Genomic DNA, 20,948 nt, shown 5'->3' with positions numbered 1-20,948 from the left:
GACCCTTCACCAAAGTCAAGAATGGTGGGGTTTCGGTGCGTCATAAAATAACAAAGTGATCACTCAAAATCTCCAAAAAGCTGAAGTAAAGATGGGAAGATGGCCATTCTTGGTGAAAACTCCGAAAGAATGAAAGAAATTCTGTCCCAATAAAGCAAACCATGCCTCTTAGTCCATCGTACGTGACTGTCTTTTCTATTATTAATAGCCTGTTAAATTTTCGTTTCACCCTTTTAGGCATAGACTATACACATGCTGAGAATGTGTTTGGTTTGATATATTGAAATTTGCTTTCTATAAATATGATTGTTAATAAAAAAATTAAAAGAAAATTATGAGATAAAAGACTGTCAAAGTGCAACAATAATTTAAACTAGATTAGTTTAGAGGTAAGGGGTCAACATATTCAAACCAACATTCTTTTACACATGTACTTAGTTGATGGTTCCTGGGGCTAAACTTATTGGAATCCATTCCTCGACTGCCAGTGTCATAGAACCAATCTCAGTTGCAACCAGTTATTAAAATGTTGATGCAAAGACTTGATCCAAGAAGAGAAGAGGAACATCAAACTGAACAGTTCAAAGCCCTATCTAAGATTCAATCTCATATGTGCATCCTATAATCATGATTTGTATACTTATCAGATCATCATTTGTACCATAAAACCTTATAAATTCATGGCAGTTTTCATCAATTCATAGCTCTTTACTTGTTTCTTCATCTTAAACCAAAGTAAATAACTTGAATGCCTACTGTCTTTTGAGTTAAATTTACAAGAAAGCCCTCTATAAGTGTTTTTAAATGACAGCCATGACATGGTGAGATCATGAATCAACTAGGTTATTCACATGGTAACCAAAAGGCTATTTTTCGAGTTATTAACCTAGTTGATTAATGTTTAGTCAAAAATACTTGAAAAGTCTCTGTATTAAGGTATTTTTTTTAATTTAATCCCTTTACTCAAAATAATAATATTTTAATCTCTTGATTTTAAAAATTATTTTAATTTAATTCTTTTAAAAATTTTTATCTAAATTAACTATTATGATACTGAAGTCAATGTTGATATGATACCGACGTGACATATGAAATGGGTTGAGGCTACTGACGTGGCACCATATACTAATATGACATATGAAGTGGGCACCAAATACTAACAAGGCATATGAAATGGGTTACGATGCTGACATCAATGTTGATATGGCACCATATATTGACATGGTATATGAAGTGGGTTTAAGTTGCTGATGTGGCACTATATATTGGCATGGCATATGAAGTGGGTTAAGGCTATTGACGTGACACTCTTATTCTTAAACAGATGATGAGCGCACTTGTTAAGGTTTAAACCCAAACCTCTTTGAATGACTATTTATATATATATATATATATATATTAATTTCAAAGCTGGAAATTAATATGGTTGAACGTTTAAACACTGATATGCCGGTGGTCGACTCTATTTCTTTGAATGACTTTTTGTCGTTTAATTTCTTCTTACTTTCCATTATTGGCTCTGCATTATTTTTTGTAAAAAATTGATAGATCCTTTATGTTTTCGGCTTTGTTGGAAAGTATGGACCCATGTCTGATGCATAGCCACCTTAACTTTTTGCCGGTTTCACATTTGTTGGGCCAGTGATTAACATTGCTGGGTTCACTCGGTTTAACATGGTTAATTTTCCCGTGTTATTTTTTGTTGCTTAGTCGTTGGAAAATATGTACCCATGTCTAATGCATGTAATTGTTGACTATTAAAAAATTATTAGAGTGATAATAAAAAATTTTGTATCTATTAAGTGAAAGATATTTTGAGCATATAAATATATTAACGATTACGCTATCTATTATTGATTAATTTTAAATTTAATGTTTAATTTAAAAATTCAACATGGTATCAAAATAAGAGTTGTTCCTTTATTATCTCTTCAATGATGGGTTCATTCCGTGATTGAGTTGTCATCTGTTAAAGTCTGTTATTTTTACATGTGACAGAGGATTAAAATGGTGATATAGGAATCTCACCTTCATTAAGTTGGAAATATTATGTGCACATAAATATATATAATATGAGTTACTCCAATTTTATCAATTGATTTTAAATTCAATGTTGTCTTAAAAATTTATCAAAAACATATAATGAAAATTATATAATATTGTTCAACATATTAAAATAAAGGTAAGAAAGTTTAATTTTATTGCATTCAAACGAAATGAATCGTGGGCACCTAATCATTTAGCTAATTAGTTGGTGCATGATCTACTACTTAAAGAGCAGAGTTTGAATCCCCTTATCTCAAATCCAAAAAAAAAAAGCTAAATGAATCAGGGGGTCTACAAAATAAAATAAAATCTAAATGATCATTGGGAACCCTAATATAAGGACATCTTTTTCTTTCTCTTTTTTCTAATATCCGATTTTGAGCTAAGCGATTTTTTTCCTCAAATATCTAAACTTGAATTCGAAATTTTCAAATTAAAATTAAAATCTCAATTATTGAAGTGCTTCTTTGAACACACGATCCAAAAATATTCTTGATATATAAACAAGTTGAATGCAACAGGACAAATATTCACTACTAAGTTGATTAATATAAACCATATGTTAATGTTAGGGTCTTGGTAGGTACAATGATATTTTGATAAACATGCAAGGACAAGTCTTTATCTCCTAATTGATAAGTCCTAATCTTTATATTTGGTATCTATGAGGATATAACACATTGGCATATCAATGAAGGCCAAGTTTGCGCATGCAAAAGGCATTGCCATTGTGCTCTTCTGCACGACAGAATGTCGATTACCTTTATTGAGCTGTTTCCATTGATAATTTCCCCTTCTCTTTCTTTCTTTCTTTCTTTCTTTCTTTCTTTTCCTTTTGATCGAATCATATCATTGTTGTTGCTTTCTTGCCTTGCTCTCTGGCTCTTGTTCTTTTCTCCATTGGTGTGCTAAGGGAAAAGATAGACTAATACTAATGTCTTCTCTCTCGTGAAGGTAACACGTTTTATACGATCCAATTTTTCTTTTGGAGAAATATAATATTTCTCATTATTAAAGAAAAAAATTGATACTGTTCATAACAAAATACTTACAAATGATATAATAAAAACACGTAACCGTTAACGTATCAAATAAATTACAATAACAAAAGAATTACTGCTTAGTCAATCAATACGTAAAATAGAAGTTATCGACACATAAAACGTGTGAAACAAAAAATTATCAAAGTGAATATTTGACTCAAAACTTACATTTAAGGTTTAGTGTATACATTGATTCAATATATTATTAGTGAATCTACAACTTTATTAACGAGTAAAATTTAAGAAATTATTAATTATTAAGATATGATAAAATAATCCAAATTCTTTAAATAGGAGGTTTAATTTGGGGTTTTAGCATATGTTTTCCCAAAAGCTTGTCGAAAAACAAGTTAAAGTCATGGACAGGCATGTGGAAGTGAAAAGGAAAGGGGAGATGCATAATTAAATACATAAATCTGAGATTTATTCTTGATTTCAATCTAGTGCCCTTCACCTCTAAAGCTCGTATATTACTCATCAATGGCGAAGTAAAGTACAACAAAGGTTGGAATCTTCTGCTTTTTCTTCTTCTTTATCTCGCCATGTGGCGTGAGTTAGATATACCTGTTCCAATATAGGAATAATAAGCAACAAATTTTGTGCAATGCTTTCATTGTCCATACACAAAACAAACCCAAAAAAGTAAAAACAAAAAAAGAATGTTTTTTAATAATTTTAGCAAGATTTATATTTGATGTGGTGTCGTTATTTCATACACTATGGCTTAATCACCTAGTACCATCTCTTTAATGGCATAATTTGAGAATTTTTAAATTAAGCTAGTAGCATTTAAATCATTGAAAGTGCATCAAAAATAAATTCTTTTAAATAAATTATTAAAGCAAATCTCTCTTTTCAAAAAAAATTATTAAAGTGATGATTGGCACATGTAAAATTAAAAATCATTGATATATAAATAAAAAATTTAACATGATACCAAAGTAGGAACTGCTTTCATTTTTTTATCCCTCCATGAATATTTTTTCATCGGTTCATATCACGTGGTAGGTCCGTTATCCTACATATGAGCCAGAATATTAAAATGGCGATCATCACACATTTATTAAATTAAGAATATCACAAGCATATAAATATAATAAGAGTCTCTCCACTTATTATCAATTGATTTTAAATTAAATATTTATATAAAATTTTAACATAAATATTTTTAGATCAAATAAATTTTTTCTGAGAACAAGAAATATATATATTATGTCGGCATTGAAAAAAGAGAAATAAAAAAGTACCGGATAGGCTATGTGGAGTTTAAGTAGGATGAAACTCCAATTTACTTTTGTACCAAGTATCAACTAAAGTGCATATAAAAAAGAATGTCAATTAAATTGAGTGGCATTAGCCGACAACCTAGTATAGAAGGAAGCTTTGATAGAGTTCTCAGACAATGTCACATAAGTACATCAGTAAAAGAATGTTGTAAATAAAAAAAGTGATCAAGTTTTTCACGTGAATCATTAAAAAAGAATCATTATGAGATTTGGCTTTCGACAAATTGCATAACTGGTAACTTGTTCGAGTGATGAGTCACAATTAACAAGATTTGCCAAATCAAATTTTAGTTAAAATAAAAAATAAAGATGATAAAGGAACACAACTGGTGTACCAATGTCCTTGTCTCTAATTGTTCCTTTCTCATTTGTGAAGTCTCCTCCCTTCCCATCAAAACTTGAAAACCATGCTCTCTCAAACCAAAACCTTACCTGTTTCATTATTAAATAAAAACTCACGATTATATTTTTATCCCATAATTTTCAATAACCTAAAAAAAATTTTAAACTATTTAAAAAAATTTAAATAAATTCTTATAATTAATAATTAATAAATTATTATTAATTACAATATTAATTATTATTTTATACTAACATGATATTATTATTATTATATTTAATTTTTATATATAACCTGAGTCATAGGTATTCGATACACCCTTTCATGATCTGAGTTCTGACTTCCATATTCCGAACAAATTCCTTCTTTGTTGGGGTGCCAAACCTAGAGTTAATAGAGAAATAGTGGCTTTAATGCTTTATATTTGTAACAATTAATGTAATCCACATGTCCCAACTGAGTACCACGTTCTCACCGCATCATCTTCTTTGAAACACAATATAAATCTTCCCTTCAACGTTTTACCTTTCCTCAACGTCCACTTTTTCTCTTCATTCCTCACATTACACCTAAAAGTCGTCATTTTCTTTTTCTTCTTTGCTCCAAACCCAACGCCCTGGAATCTAAAGAAGCCAAAGTTTGGACTTGAACGAGAACAAGAAGAGAAGGGTTCATAGTACAGGGGAATAAAATGAAAGCAGGTTTAGTTGTGGATGGCGACTATATCTATGAAGAAGAAAAGCACCTCACTGTTCTCAAAACTTCGCTTTTTTTTGCCAACGATGGGTTCACTGTTTACGATTGCAAAGGTCAGTTAGTCTTCCGAGTCGACTCGTACGGCCCAGACCCTCGTGATAAAGGTGAAGTCGTTCTCATGGATGCTCACGGAAGATGTCTACTCACTGTAAGAAGAAAGGTACATATTTTTCGTTCTTTGTTTTCCAGCTTTTATGTTTAAACGAGTTTACTGAGTTTGAAAACTTTGTTTAGTGAAATGGCTAAGGAATTGGGTTTGCTTTAATGGGTCTTCTTTTTTATGATCCGATTTGGATTAATGGCTATAGATTTGATTTCCACGTGATTTAAGAAAAATGTTGGTACGTAACTCGTTCATGGAGGGTTCTCACTTTTGAGTCAACTCGTCTGTGTTTGGATTCTCCCATTTATAGAAACGAACACAAAAAGAGAGAACAAATTTATTTCCCATTTTTGCTGAGTTAAAACAGTGGGTTGATAAAACTGTTTCATTTTGCCTAAACCAGCGGCCAAGTTTGCATCAACGGTGGGAAGGCTTTCTAGGCGAAAGATCAGAGGGGCAGAAACCGATCTTCAGTGTGAAAAGATCATCGATAATCGGACGGTGTGGGATGACGGTAGAAATGTTCAACAATCCAGGTGAGGAGTACCAGATCGAAGGAAAATTCGGACAGCGCAGCTGCACGATTTTCAATGCAGGCAAGGAGTCAGTGGCTGAGATCAAACGCAAAGTAGATGCTTCCACCAACGTGGTCCTTGGCAAGGACGTTTTCTTGCTTTCCTTAAAACCGTGCTTTGATGGGGCCTTCGCAATGGGATTGGTGCTGGTTCTTGATCAGATAAACGGTGATGATTATGTTGAATGTGATGAGGCTGAGATTTCCCCTACCGCAGAGGATTGATGTGCTGTGATGCTTTTATTTTGACATATAATTTTCCTTCTTTATTTTCTATCTAATAGGGATGAGGGAATCTCTGTTATTGGCCTTTGAAAAATGAAATGAGGAAAAATGCTTGTATATATTTATTCAAGCAATAAAATTTGCCCTTGATCATGTGAAAATGATTGAGAACTTCCTCCAGTGAACACCAAAAGATTTTTGTCATCTTTATCCCACCATTTTGCATTTGTGCTAATATCATTAAAGTTGACAATTAATTCCGTTCAAATTTGAGTTATTTCAAATTGAGAGTACTTTCGATTGAGATTATATTAGATTCAAGTTGTCTCAATTCAAATCATTTCGAATTTGGGACTTCTCGCGTTTGAACGGTTTTAAGTGATTTCAGAATTTATATGAATTAACAAATTTAAAATAAAAATAAAATAAATTTGCTAAAATTTTAAAAAAATGTAATAAATATTAATTAACCAAATTTAAATAACTAATCAATCTAAAGATTTCTCAAAATACCAACATATTGTTAAATATTTTGATAAATACATTACTATTCGTAATATATATATATATATATGTATGTTTTAAAATTCCTACTTACAATATTAAATATTTGACTTTTTAACAGAACTCTAAAGTTGACTTTCAAGAACGAGCCTAAAACGTTTGACCATGTTAACTCAAAATTGCTCAAGTGAGAGGAGAATACTTCCAAACGTTTGCCTTCTCCCTACCTTTTATTTTTGCCTTTTTAGAGTTTGAATTTGGAATGCAGATTTGTTTCAAATTTCAATTTAAAAGCTAAATAATAATAATAATAATAAAAATTTTCATTTACTATTTTTATGATTTTAACTTATTTCGTAAGATACCGACTTCTTTCTAAATCAACATTTTGTGAATATCTTTTCACTCAATTTATATTATATGTATAATTTTCTGTTTTCACATAAGGTTTAGTTATTAATTAATTTTATTTAATAAAATTATCAAAATATCCTCAATTTAAAGAACTAATCCATTTATTCACACTTAAAGGTAATTTTATAATTTTATTGAGAAGATTGTAAGTGATAGATCAATAAACAAGTGTTTTATTCCCTCCTTTTCTCTATTAAGTATGCGCTACGTATTACCACAAAACAATGAGTGGATATTAGTGATGAATCAATTAACATCTTCCAGAGCAAGTGGAACAATTAATTGAGTGCAATTAAGGCAACATTAAATGCAATTTAATAGAAAACTATAGCCTGGGTTTTCTTCCTAACTGCTGACAAAGAAAGCTCGAATTTAAAGTCAAATGCATGGCTTTAAGAGGGATGAAGTTGGGTTTTTAGGTACAACAAAAAATATATATAGTTTGAATATTATTACCCTATTCCAATGTAATATTTATTCTCCAATTATTAAAGAAAAAAAAACTTACCCTAAATTTTAGCACACCCAAAAAGACAAGTTATTATAAATTTATCTTAATCAAGATTGATCGTGATTGTATTGATAGTGTATATAAATATCGTAATTTTGATGTTAATTAATATGCAAAATTGTAAAATTTGAAAGAAGTATTATATTTAGTGAAAATTGTAAAAATTTTAGTATTCAAGGTTGTAAGGGATAAGAAAAATAATTGCAAATATGCTGGAAATATTAATAAGGGACATGTAATTGTGACCTTTCAAAGGAAGATGATCTTCTGGCCACAAAAAACAAATGTGATGAGGATTGGATATTTTCTTTTGCATTGAAAAAAGCACAAATTGATAAGAATATAGATAGCAAATAATACTGACGATTGACCTCTCAATTCATCGGCTGCCAATCTTCCATACACATCACCAAAATTCAGCACACTTGGGGCAAATTCCAATTCCACAGTCCACATTACCTCGAAAATGATCCCTCAACAATCTTTTTTAATCTTGTCGTAATTAGGCCTCAAATGTTTCAAAGAAAGTAGATAAATTGTTTCAATCCTGCATCGAGTAAGTAAAAAAAAATTTACAAAATTTATAAATATGAATACTACACGTCTTGTTAAGTTAATTTTTTAAAAAATAGTAATGAGTTTGTGATATTAACACCATGAGGATTGCACTTGAATGATATTTTCAAGTGAAAATTTTCAGCCGAAGCTTATAAAAAGTTTGATTTTTTGTTATTTAATACATTGTGTATTTATTTTCTTATACATTGTTATTAAATGAGACATCTTCACTCTTGCAATAAATAAATTAGAAAATTGAAAAGTCTTTTAAAAAATAGCAATGTCAAGAATCTTAATCAATAGGACTACTAGATATATAAGACATTAAAAATTATTATAATTAGATAATTATTGGATATTATCATTTAATATATTTGATTTTTCCAAATTTTGTTTTAATTTAGTCAATTTTTAGTTGTGAATTTTACCAACTTCCTTTAAAAATTCAATCTTAGAGTTCTTTGGTCTTTGGTCCAACATTATTATATATAAGGTTTAGATTGGATATACTACTTGGACTGATAGATTAATATTAACTTATACACAACAGATAGGGGGATAAAACTAAAACATTTAATCAATTTGTCATGAATTTTTTGGCCCATTCTTTTTTCTTTTTTCTTTTTCCTTTCCCCTTCAATGCAATTGGCCTCCTTGAATGCCTAGAGCATTGCCATATCCAATGGGTCTATAAGGAATTCCCACAGAATTTATGCACACCTTTCTTTTTCCCTCTGATATTTTATTCCTCGAGATATATCTCAGTCGATCTGATCCCCAGTGGAATAAGTAATATATAGAACATGGTACAAGGGCGACCACATGGGACCATGAGGTGCTCTCTCTTGTAAACGTCAGAAAAGAATATTGTTTTTTCTAAGAAGAAAAAGTTAATTCAGGATGCATCTCTTTTCGTTTGCTTTAAACTTTATGATAGGAATCGATGGCATACATGTAATGAGAATTCTTAGGTCACACCTAGGTAAAACTTTATGCTAAGAACAGAAAAAAGGTAAAATAGTCAAAGAGCTTTTTTTATTTATTTATTTTACCTTGAGTTGAGAGAATAATCAAAAATATTTTTTATTTTTCAAAAGAGTAACATTTGAATACCTTATTATCCTATAAAAAATTTAAATAAATAAAAAAAACTCATGATATTATGATAATTTCTTCAACTAAACTCTTCACTTTTTATTATACTCGAACAAGTCCTTAAATGTAGATTTGTATCCAAACAAACATTTAAATACCCTAATGAAAAATAAAATATTGTTAAGAAATATAACTGAAAGAACAACTATAAGAGAAATATAAAAAAAAAAGCATTTAGAGGAAGAAAAAGTATTTAGAGGAAGTAAGAAAATCTTATTTAAGTGTTTATTTACAAATGAAGTGAAGAGTCTATTTATAAGCTAATAACCCCTTATTTAGATAGAATTTACAAAATGAAGATAATATTACGAGATTAGACGGATGGATTAAATCATAATGTTGATCGAATCTAATTTACATCTAAATCTACATGTAGATAACATAGATGGATATTCACAAAAATATTCATAACACTCCCTTTGAATATCCATTGTATCAAGAATATATCTCGTTAAAATTTTATAAAGAAAAAATCTTAATGCAAAAATTCGAGTAAAGGAAAAAAAGTATATAATTATTTTGAAGAATACACTTTTGAATTACTACCTCGTTAAAAATCTTATCAAGAAAAACTTAGTGGGAAAAACGGTGATAAAGAAAAATAGTATAGTGCGTATTTTGCTCCCTCTAATTATTGCATTATTTAAGATATTTAAAATAGAGTATTTCGATCTTTTATATCAATTTTTCAATTGTCGCAGTAAGTAGGACTTTAGTGAACAAATCTGCTAGATTGTCGCTTGAACAAAGTTATTAAACACTAATATCACCTTTTTCTTGGAGATCATGAGTGAAAAAGAATTTTGGTAAAATATGTTTTGTTCTATCACCTTTAATGTATCATTCATTTAACTATGCTATGCAAGTAATATTATCCTCATATATCATTGTTGGAATGTTCTTCTAGGTAGACAAGCCACACGTTTCTTGAATATGTTCAGTTATAGATCTTAACCAGTACATTTACGACTTATTTCATAAATTGCTAAAATTTTTGTAGGGCTAGAAGAAATAACAACTATAATTTGTTTTACAAAATGTAATGAAATAGTCATACCTCTATATATGAATAAGTAACATGTTTGGGATTGAGCCTTGAAGGGATCATATAAATATTCTACTTCTGTATAATTAATTAAAGTTGATTTTAATACATTTGAATAATATAAACCCATATCTATTGTTCCTTAGAGATATCAAAATATATATTTAATTTTATTCTAATATCTTTGAGTTAGAAAAGAATTATATTTTGCTAATAAATTCATAACAAATGATATATTAAGTCGTGTATTGCTAGCAAGATATATTAGTGCGTCAATTGCACAAAGATATGGTCCTTCAGGACTAAAAAATTCTTTATTATCCTCACAAGGTTGGAAAGGGTCTTTTTTCACGTCTAGTGACTTAACAACTATTGTTGAATTCAATGGATGTGCTTTATCCATATAATATATTTTTAACACTTTTGCTACATAATTAGATTGATAGACAAAAATTTCATTTGTTAAATGTTCAATCTGAAGACCCAAATAAAATTTATTTTTCCAAGGTTTTTCATCTCAAATTCTTTTTTTAAGTAATCCATAACTTTTGATAATTCTTCAAAAATTTCAATAATATTTATCCCATCAACATAAACATTAATTATTATAAATTCAGATCCGAATCTTTTTATAAAAACACATGAGCATTTAATAGCATTCTTTCAACAAATATTCACTAAAGCAATTATAACACATGTATTCAGATTGTTTTAATTCATATAAAAATTTATTTAATTTAATCAAATAAATTTATCGAGAATTCAAAATTTGTGCTTCAAGCAACTCAAATCCTTCAAGGAGTTTCATAGAAATATTATTATCAAATGAGCCATATAAATAAATCGCAACTACATTCATTAGACATATTTCAATTTTCTTATTTATTGCCAGCCTAGTTAATATAGAATTGTTGCATCCATCATAGAGAATATATCTCTTCATACTCATTTCTAGGTCTTTGGATAAAACATTGTGCGGCAAACTGTGCTTTATATCTCATAATCTCATTTTTCTCATTTTATCTTCACGTAGATACTTTTTTATATCCCATTAGTTTTACACTATCTGATGTACGGACTACAGGTCCAAAAACTTTATGTTTTTGCAAGTGAATTCCACCTTGATTGCGTCTTTTCACATTGGCCAATCATTTTTATATCTACATTCTTCAATATATGCAAGTTCAACATCCTCATTTTCTTTCATAATATTAAGCACTACATTATATGCAAAGTACTTGAATTTCTTTTGAAATTTTATCAATTATGTCAAGAGTATCTTCTAGAGTTTCTATTTCCTCTTTTTGGACCATCTTGTATATTTGCTCACTTTCTCTTTCGAGGATTTTATCTTTGGAACTAATTGTTCTCTCACATTTTTGGCGTATCTTGTGTTATAAGGACATTAATTCTAATAAGAGCTTTTGTAGATGGTAAATGAGACTTAATTATTCTCTTTAGGTCAATAAATACATCTGGTAATTGATTTGTTATATTTTGCAATTAAAATTATATTTTGAACTTCAAGTACACATTGATTTGTGTAAGAATCAAAACTAAATAATGATAACACATTCAAAGATATTTCTTTTTCCAATTGCTTATTTTCTCCCCCTAGTGTTGAAAAAATTGTTTCATCAAAGTGACAATAAATAAACTATGTAATGAATAAATCTCTTGTTGATGGTTCTAGATATTTAATTATAGGTGGAGATTCATGTCTAACATATATTCCTAACCTCCTTTGAAGCCCATCTTTATGCTTTGTGTTAGAGCAATTGGAATATATGCTGCACATCTAAAAATTCTTAAATGGAAAATATTTAGTTCTTGACTATAAACCAATTGTATAAAGGAGAATTTATGATAATTTATTGACCTAATGCGTATAAGTGCTATTGCTTGTAAAACGACATGCCCCCAAGCAGATATTGGGAGTTTAGATTTCAAAAGTAATGGCATTGCAATCAATTTAAAGAGATTATTAAATGATTCTGCTAGACACCTTTGTGTGTGTACATAAGTAATAGATTATTCAACATTTATTCCAATTGATATGCAATATTCATTAAAAGCTTGAAACGTAAAATCACCAACATTATCAACACGAATTTTCTTAATTGCATAATCAAAAAAATGTGCTCGCAAACGAATTATTTGTGTAAGTAATCTTGCAAATACCGAATTGCAAGTTGATAATAAGTATACATGTGACATCTTGTCGATACATCGATTAAAACTATAAAATATCTAAATGATCCACATGATGGACGTATAGGTCTACATATATCACCCTCAATATGTTTTTAAAAAATGTAAAGGATTCAGTTCTAACTTTAGTTAGTAATAGCCTTATAACTAATATGCCTCCAAAGCAAACAACACATAAAAATTTATTAGATTGAAAAATCTTTTGATTTTTCAATGAATGACTACATGTATTTTCAATAATTTTTTGCATTATTATTGATCAAAGATGGCTTAACCAATCATGTCAAATATTAAAATCATTAATAAACTTCTAGTTTACTATAGCATAAGTTTCAATCATTCTAATATTTGTGTAATACAATCTAGAGAACGAAACGGGGTAATTTTTTTTATTATTATATAATTCTTACATGAGATAATAAATGTAATATAGAGATATCAATTGTCCCTTTCATTCATTGTCTCAATATTCAACAAATATCTTTAAAATTTAATAAGTTTCTTTTAAACTTAGTAGAAAATAGTGTTTCTTTTATTATAAACTTTATTCTTCTGAGTAGTAAAAATATTGACTCTTTCGAAGCCTTCAATTAATCTTGTACTATCAGATATTGTATTGACATTAGCTTCCTCCGTTGTCAACTAAAAAAAAAAATTCTTATCTTTAAATATAGAATGTGTTATAGCCATGTCTACAAGACATATTTACATCATGGAGCTTGAATCCAACAAGATGAATATCCATATTTTTAAAATAAGATATATACAATAAGAAGCTTACAAGTTAACATAAAAAAAGATTAAATATTATAATACACAATAAGAACATATTAGTTAAATATAATAAGAACATATTAATACATCTTCATAATATAGTTATACTATAATATACCAACTACCATTACAAAATTTCATTTTTGGATATTTCCGTTATCAATCAAATGATCAATTCCTTTTTCAAGACAAGAAATCAATAATGGATATTTTCATTACTAATCAAATAATCAATTCCTCTTTTAGGGTGGGCAAACATCATGATGTGTTATATCAACTTGGTCATGGTCAAAATTATCACAAGATGTTTTAGTTTTCACTAATGCTTGATAAAATTCAAGACATACAACAGGTTTATGATCAATGATCTTTCATACCACATTAATGACAATATGTTTTCTATATTTATTTTGTTCTTTCCATTTGTATCTTTTCATTATTTATCCACTTCTGGTCGATTAAAAATATCCATTCACTTTTGGTGGGTGACAAGTATCCATCCATTTCTTAGTGTGTTACAAGTATTCTTCCACTTCTTGGTGGGTTATTCACTTTTGATGATAAAATTTTCTTTATAATTAAAATAGTGATAGTACAAATTATTACGGCAACCTCTTTCATGTCCATAATCATAATTATTAACTGACATTTCAAGGAATGGATGAATTTATGACCATAACCATAATTATTAAATGATATCACATTCACTTCAGAGAATAGATGGATTCATGATTTTTGTTAGTAGCTCGTTTGTCGTAATCACTTTAGGGAATGGATATTTATGATTTTTTATTAATAATTATATAATAATAAATTCACTTTCCAATCAAGGGATAAAATATAATATATACTACATGATAGTGGAATTCATATTAAGGTTGATTTTTAGATAATGAAAATACCAAAAAAATATCAAGTTACTTACTTGATTTGTTACAACCAAAAATTAAAAACCAATCATTGAAATCCTTTTAAAGTTTGGAGATGATGAAAACAAAATAATACCAACACTTACCTGATTTGCTAAAACCAAAAATCAAAATCCAATTATTGAAATCTTTTTAAAGTTTGAAGATGATGACAACAAAATAATACCAAAACTTGAAATATTAGAAAATCGTATTGATAACATGATATAAAATTTAACTGAAAGAACAACTATAAAAGAAATATAAGAGAAAGTATTTAGAAGAAGTAAAACGATCTTATTCAAATGTGCATTTATAAATGAAGTGAGGCTAATAACCCTTAATTTAAATAGAATTTATAAAAAATTAGATTGATAGATTAAATCCTAATGTTGATCCAATCTAATTTATATTTAAATTTAGATATAAATAATATAAATGAGTATTCATAAAAATATTCATAACAATCAAATTTAATGATAATTAACATTTTATGCCCATGTGGTACATTACAAAAGGCTTTTAGGGACCATTTGCGGCCTCTCGATGTGTCGTTTTCCTTTTTAAATGTCTGCCCTTGGGTTCCACACGCACAAATACTAGTGTTATAATTCCCCATTTCTTATGCCATTAACCAACGTGTAGACTTTGCCAACAATCAAAAGTTGGAATGCATGTTTGAAATCTAAAGCAAAAGTGAGTGTGACCGTTGCCCTGACTCCAAATAAACCACTCATTTCGCTACACTGGGTCTATGCCTTCAGTCCTCATTGCCTTTTGTCTTTGTGTTCCTCAGGTATGAGTGGGATGCCGTCTACGTTTGGTAGAACATTTCCATCAAGTTTGATTATTTCAAATAGAGAAATCAACAGGTGGGATATTCATTATTTTGAAATACCTTAACTTGAATATTATTATTTAATAGAATATCTAAACTTCATAAATATTCCATATCATCCCTAATTTCAAACAAAAATATCTGTCTTTGCTTTTCACAAAAAAAAAAAATCTGTCTTTAAGATGTTTTTTTTAAGTATAATTAAGGACTCCAAATTTTGTTTTTAAAATATATATATATATATATATTCAATAGATTTTAGGGTTACACAATAAAAGATAGTCTTCTCTCCTCTTATAATTAGTCCAAACCCTCAATTAATTAAGGATCAGTTCATAATTTTCGTTATACTATGTTTATGGTTTAGGTGTACTACGTATACATGTAGTTTTAATTCATGTAGTTTTAATTCATGTAATAACTATAACGTGTCATAAAATTAGAAAATTAATTAATGACAGAAACTCCCCAACTTTGTTTTAAATTATAAATTAATTAGTCAAGTACTCGAGAATTACTAGAGCTTGGGTTGGTGAATATTTATTTTTTAATCCATATTCATATCAATTGCGCATTTCTCATATTTAATTAATTAAACATTTAAAATACATTTAATATTTTAATTATAATATATAATAAAAATAATTTATGTATATATTTTAAAATTTATTCACATTGTGTACTCATCAATCACAATTTAAGATTGAGTTTTGAATTTTAATTTTTTTTGAAAGCAAATTATTATATATATCTTACATCAATGAAGTACATAACGTTGAAACAAGTCTCACTAAATCAATTACGATTCAAGGTGAATATGGGTAACTCAAACCAAATTCAAACCTGAATTTCAAGCTTTACAATTGATATGAGCTCTATTGATAAATATATTTTGGGTAACTCACTTGATTCATTGTATATATGCTCATAATTTATTTTATAAAAATTAAAAAAAAAACTTTTATTGATCATCGTATGCTTATAACAAAGCAATAAATATACTAGTACAAAATTTTCAAATGAAATGAATCACAACTTTATTCAATGATATACCCCCAATTGCTCACTAAGCAAAAAGAAACCATATGAAGTAAAGAGGACAATGACATCCTTTCCCACTATCTTAGACAATTAAACCCATAACAATGGCCAACATGGACAGCAACAAAGTGGCTAAAACAGCCGAAGATGAAGCATTAGTACTCCCATTGGGGTCCGGTACTGATCCCGGAGGCATCGAGCCAGTGGGACCAGATGTCGGACAAGGGGTGATAGGGGTGGTTGGAGTTCTGGTGGGTGAAGGTGCTGGCAAAGGAGAGTCGGAAGAGCCTAAAACAGTAATGGCTAACTTTTGGCCGAATTGGCAGTGCTGGCCAAATGTGCAAATGAAGTAGTTTTCACCGGCAGAGGTGAGGGTCACGTTGGCCGGACCGACGGTGATCGTGTTTCCAATAGGGTTGTCGCTGCTGCATGCATCGAACGATGCCTTGGGGACTTGCAGCACGTCGTGCGCAGTTGTTGCGAAATTGAACTCTGCGAAAATGTTAACCCATGGAAATTAGACTGCTTGTTATTATAATGGTTAAAATAAGCATTTTCATCAAATTAAAAGATTATTAACATAGATACTATCAAAGTGATACCGAGGATTTTATAATACCTAAATTAAACACGATTATATTTTTTTAAAAAAAATGATATATATATATTAATCAAAAACGTACTTAATACTAAAACAAGTCTTTTAACTTAAATGAAAATAGAAGACTTGTTTTCAGTCTTAAAGACACGTTGATCTTGTCATATCCCACGACCTCGCACCGTTGTTATACATTTATTTTCTCATATTATGTTTGTGGCTTTTCATTCATCTAATAATTAGTGATCTATTTTTTTTAATATCTTTATTATTATTTTATACGTAAAAAGTGATTTAATTTTATCAATTTATATTCTTAATTTACAAATCCTATCTTGTTTATTTTATAAAAATTAAGTTTTATTAGTATATTAAATTTTTTTAAAAATATGAAAACAATGATGACGTTAATTATTTTGCCGTATCAAGTCTTTATGAAAATTACTTAAAAAAAGAGAGCTTTCTTACCCAAAATATCACCAACCATGAACCTCTTACCAGCCGCCCAAGTGCTGTATGCGGCCGCACCATTCTGGGGAACGGTCCATCCCATGTCGGCCCCCACCACATGCACCGTTTGCGCCGCCGCGCATTGCATTAGAGACACCGCGGCCACGATGCTGACAAGAGCCATGCACATGAACCTTGCCATTGATCTCTTGCAACTATACTATCTCTCTAGCTATATCTCAATGTTAATTTTTAATACCTTGAGTGATGAGATATACGAGAGGGTTGTAAGCCTATATATACAGAGCTAACGTAAACGCAGGGTTGACATGGAAAAAGAAGGAGACGGGGGCGAGCACCAATGTAGACTAAAAGCATGAACACCGGTCTGCTTTGTACGCGTGTGACCCAAGGTAGAAAGTCTCAACCAAGAGCAGTCTGCCATTAATTGCTAGACCCTCTCGCCATGACTTAGAACTTCTTCTGAAATTACAAGTACTTTTCTTCATTAATTGGACAAAATATGCATGAATTATTGAGTCAAATAGAGGTAAAATTAGTGAAGACTCGAATTGTTATGGACGGTATGCAACGACTTTCCCCTAAACTTGCACATGTCCTGGTTAGAAAAATGTTAAACCATGTCAAAGTCTTCAACTATGGAAGAAAAATTCCAGTGTTTTGTATATTTTCCCTGTCATTTGGAGTCAACAAAACTTTAAAAAAAAAATTCAAGTAAATTACTTGTTGGAGGATTTTTATAAGTTTGAAGCTTTCTTGGGTCATCTCAATCTCTCATTAATTTTCTTCCTATAGCAAAGACTTTGGGGTACCGAACAAGGACTACTCTTTGCTCATTAATGCCAACGAATCTTCTTGGCTCTAACTGCATCTTGCCCTCCTTTGACAATTCTTGTTCTTTGAAAAAGTACGTATTGTACAATTTTATTTATGTATTTTCCTTTACTTAATTCTTTGCATCCGATCTCAAGTCATCAAAGTACGCGTTAAGTAAAAGGTATAGAGACTTTTAATTCAAAAAACATATTTGTTAGATAGATAAAGTATTACAAATATAAGATCTATGATATAGAAAGAAAGAATGTTTTTATATCTTTTTTTTTATCGAAGATTGTTGGGATTTCAGACTTTCATTAATTGATTTAGAAAATAAAAATTATATTTGGATTCACCAAAGCATCAACATAAATCCATGACACATCAAATTATATATGATTAAAATGTTTGAGATTTTGAAACATTCAATCCAAATAGTGGATATCATATAGTTCTTTTTTTCTGTGTAATTGATTCTTCCTCTCTCTCTCTCTCCCTCTCTCTCTTTTCTTTTAATTTGCAAGCTATATTGGTGATCAATTGCTGAAGATGTTAGCAAAGGGCATTAGCAATTTTGGGTCATCAATTAATTCAAGAATGATTGTTCATTACAAGAAGAAAAAAATTGAATTGGTTATTCTTGAATATTGCTATACAACAAGTCGTGTGACTATTTACAAGCCTAAACTCGGCAGTAGAACCACAGCCCAAGCCATGAAAAACGAACCTTGAACTGCAAGATCCTGCAAGAAAAAACAATGTTGGGAAAATGAATTTGAGGAGGAAAATGAATTAAAAAAATGGGCAAAACATAACTCTAAACCCAGTCATGATTGATGAAATTGGAATGTTAGATAGGCAGTCAGAAGGAAAACCATACCTTAAAAGCGAGAAATGAGGAGGCTGCTGCAGAAGGTACAAGTCCAGTGAATCCAATATCATAGGCTATGCTTCCATCAGGTTTAAACAATCCAAAGTTTCTCTCAGAGGTTGGTCCAGGCTTGGAGTTTTCATTGAACAGGGCAAAAACATAAGCCCTCACAGCCATCTTTGGCCTAAAGGGGGTACCCTTCTTTTTGGCTAGCCGTTTACGCAAATTCTTATTGTAAGTCCTTGCATTCTTAAGTGTGGCACCTGCTTCATCTGGATCCCCACGAGAAGCCCAACCAGTTTCAGAAACAATGACCTCCATCTTTGGAAATCCAGCTTTTTCCAGTGCAGCATAAGCTGCATCGACCTGAGCTTCAAACATGTTATCATAGTGTAGCTTGGTCTTTGCGTCATAAATGCCGGCATTATCTTTGAATAGGGCATAGTTAATGTCAATATGCTCAGGATCATTCTTATAGGCTAGAAATGGATATGCGTTTATATAAAATGGAGAACCAATCTGAGAGAAGAACTGCAGAAGTGGCCTCATGAATGGAAGAACATCAGGTCTGAAGATGCAGGCAGATGGTGGGTAGGAATTGGCAAATACAGCCTCTGAATGTGGACTTGAAACCTGAACAGTAGACTGTAAACCCAACCTGTAAAGAGCACTGTAAACATTCTTTGCTGCAGACAATAAAACCTCCCAAAGTTCTATAGGACCACTACCTAATATCTCATTTCCCACAGCTATTCCTCGAATACGAGTTCCAGGAAGGAATGCCTGTACATTTTCTTTTACCCAATTCATGGCTCGATCCTCCCCCATACTTATTTCTTTCAAATACTCATTGGGAAGTCCAACTATAATTTCTATACCAGACCCTTTAAAGGCCTGCAGAACTCCATGATCAGCATCATAGATTCGGATGTGATTTATCTTCGCTGCCTTTAGAAGGGTCACCACACTCTCGGGTGCCGGTAAATTGTTTGCGATTCTGCCATAATTTACTCCATAGGTCCATGTGACTGAATGTGCTGCTGCAACTGCATGACATGACTGCACAGTCATTACAAAAGCTATTGCTATTGGGAGGCAGAATCCTGCCTTCCTTCGCTTTAGGTTTGTACAAGACATCCAGATTAACCAAGAATAGATTTCAGTAATGCTATCAGAACATTTCATGTGCATTACAATATAATTTTGAAAGAAAGAAAAACAAAAATGATAGTGACAACAGAAGTGCAAAGAAAATCAAAATAAAGCAATGATTCAACGACAAAAGAATGTCCGATTCAACCCATGAAAGCCGGAGTAATTCATTAACTCAGCTGTAGCCTATATAAGTTATAATGAAAAGAGATTAAAATACAATTTCCAAACGATATAATTAATGGAATAAATCAAAGCAACCTTATTGGTGAACAAACTATATTATGATACTTACACCAATTATCTTAATTATTCAGTACGTATTAACATAAGAAATGAAAGGTACAAACCGGGAGAACATAAGACAGAGAAGATGAGGAGGAGCCAAACAAAGAGAGTAGAACCCATGTGAGATGTAGCGAGATAATGAAAGAAAGTTCATTCCATTTGTAGAAAGGAGGTGGGGATATATTCCAGTCTTTTGTGACTAAAAAGGCGGAAGCAAAAAGAATGCAATACTTGTTCTGCAGGCATGCCCATAGACCACCCAAGAAAAGATTCTTAACCTTAGTTTAAAGATGATGTCCCAAACAGACCTGAGAAATGAAGAAGAAGATACTTAACCTTAACCCAAAGATCAAAAACTGATAGATTCTTACTTTACTCTCAAAGCATGCCTTTTTTGCAACTTTCTGTTCTTGGGTTTGT

The 20,948-nt window shown here is 30.4% G+C and overlaps 3 protein-coding genes across 3 annotated transcripts; 1 reads left to right on the top strand and 2 right to left on the bottom strand.

Moving 5' to 3' along the window:
• Positions 1-5,047: 5,047 nt before the first annotated feature.
• Positions 5,048-6,553, top strand: LOC110427174 (LURP-one-like protein (DUF567)). Its single transcript, XM_021442618.1, has 2 exons — positions 5,048-5,631; positions 5,978-6,553. Exons 1-2 carry the CDS (start codon positions 5,407-5,409, stop codon positions 6,371-6,373), a joined length of 621 nt encoding a protein of 206 aa, XP_021298293.1. The 5' UTR covers positions 5,048-5,406; the 3' UTR covers positions 6,374-6,553.
• A 9,675-nt stretch (positions 6,554-16,228) lies between these two features.
• LOC149526414 (umecyanin-like) lies at positions 16,229-17,690 on the bottom strand. Its single transcript, XM_089785434.1, has 2 exons — positions 17,399-17,690; positions 16,229-16,824 (listed from the first exon to the last, which is right to left on the bottom strand). Exons 1-2 carry the CDS (start codon positions 17,580-17,582, stop codon positions 16,415-16,417), a joined length of 594 nt encoding a protein of 197 aa, XP_089641560.1. The 5' UTR covers positions 17,583-17,690; the 3' UTR covers positions 16,229-16,414.
• Positions 17,691-18,794: 1,104 nt separating this feature from the next.
• Positions 18,795-20,687, bottom strand: LOC110427055 (Glycosyl hydrolase superfamily protein). Its single transcript, XM_021442428.2, has 3 exons — positions 20,591-20,687; positions 19,098-20,134; positions 18,795-18,960 (listed from the first exon to the last, which is right to left on the bottom strand). The coding sequence occupies exons 1-3, from the start codon at positions 20,646-20,648 to the stop codon at positions 18,892-18,894; spliced, it is 1,164 nt and encodes a 387-aa protein (XP_021298103.2). The 5' UTR covers positions 20,649-20,687; the 3' UTR covers positions 18,795-18,891.
• Between the last annotated feature and the right edge of the window lie 261 nt (positions 20,688-20,948).

The sequence above is a fragment of the Theobroma umbraticum genome, unplaced genomic scaffold (genome assembly GCF_002168275.2).
Source record: "Theobroma umbraticum cultivar Fairchild unplaced genomic scaffold, ASM216827v3 scaffold_228.0, whole genome shotgun sequence".
Taxonomy (NCBI): domain Eukaryota; kingdom Viridiplantae; phylum Streptophyta; class Magnoliopsida; order Malvales; family Malvaceae; genus Theobroma; species Theobroma umbraticum.
Note: the sequence above shows the minus strand (reverse complement) of the source record. Positions and strands in the feature narration are given on the sequence as shown.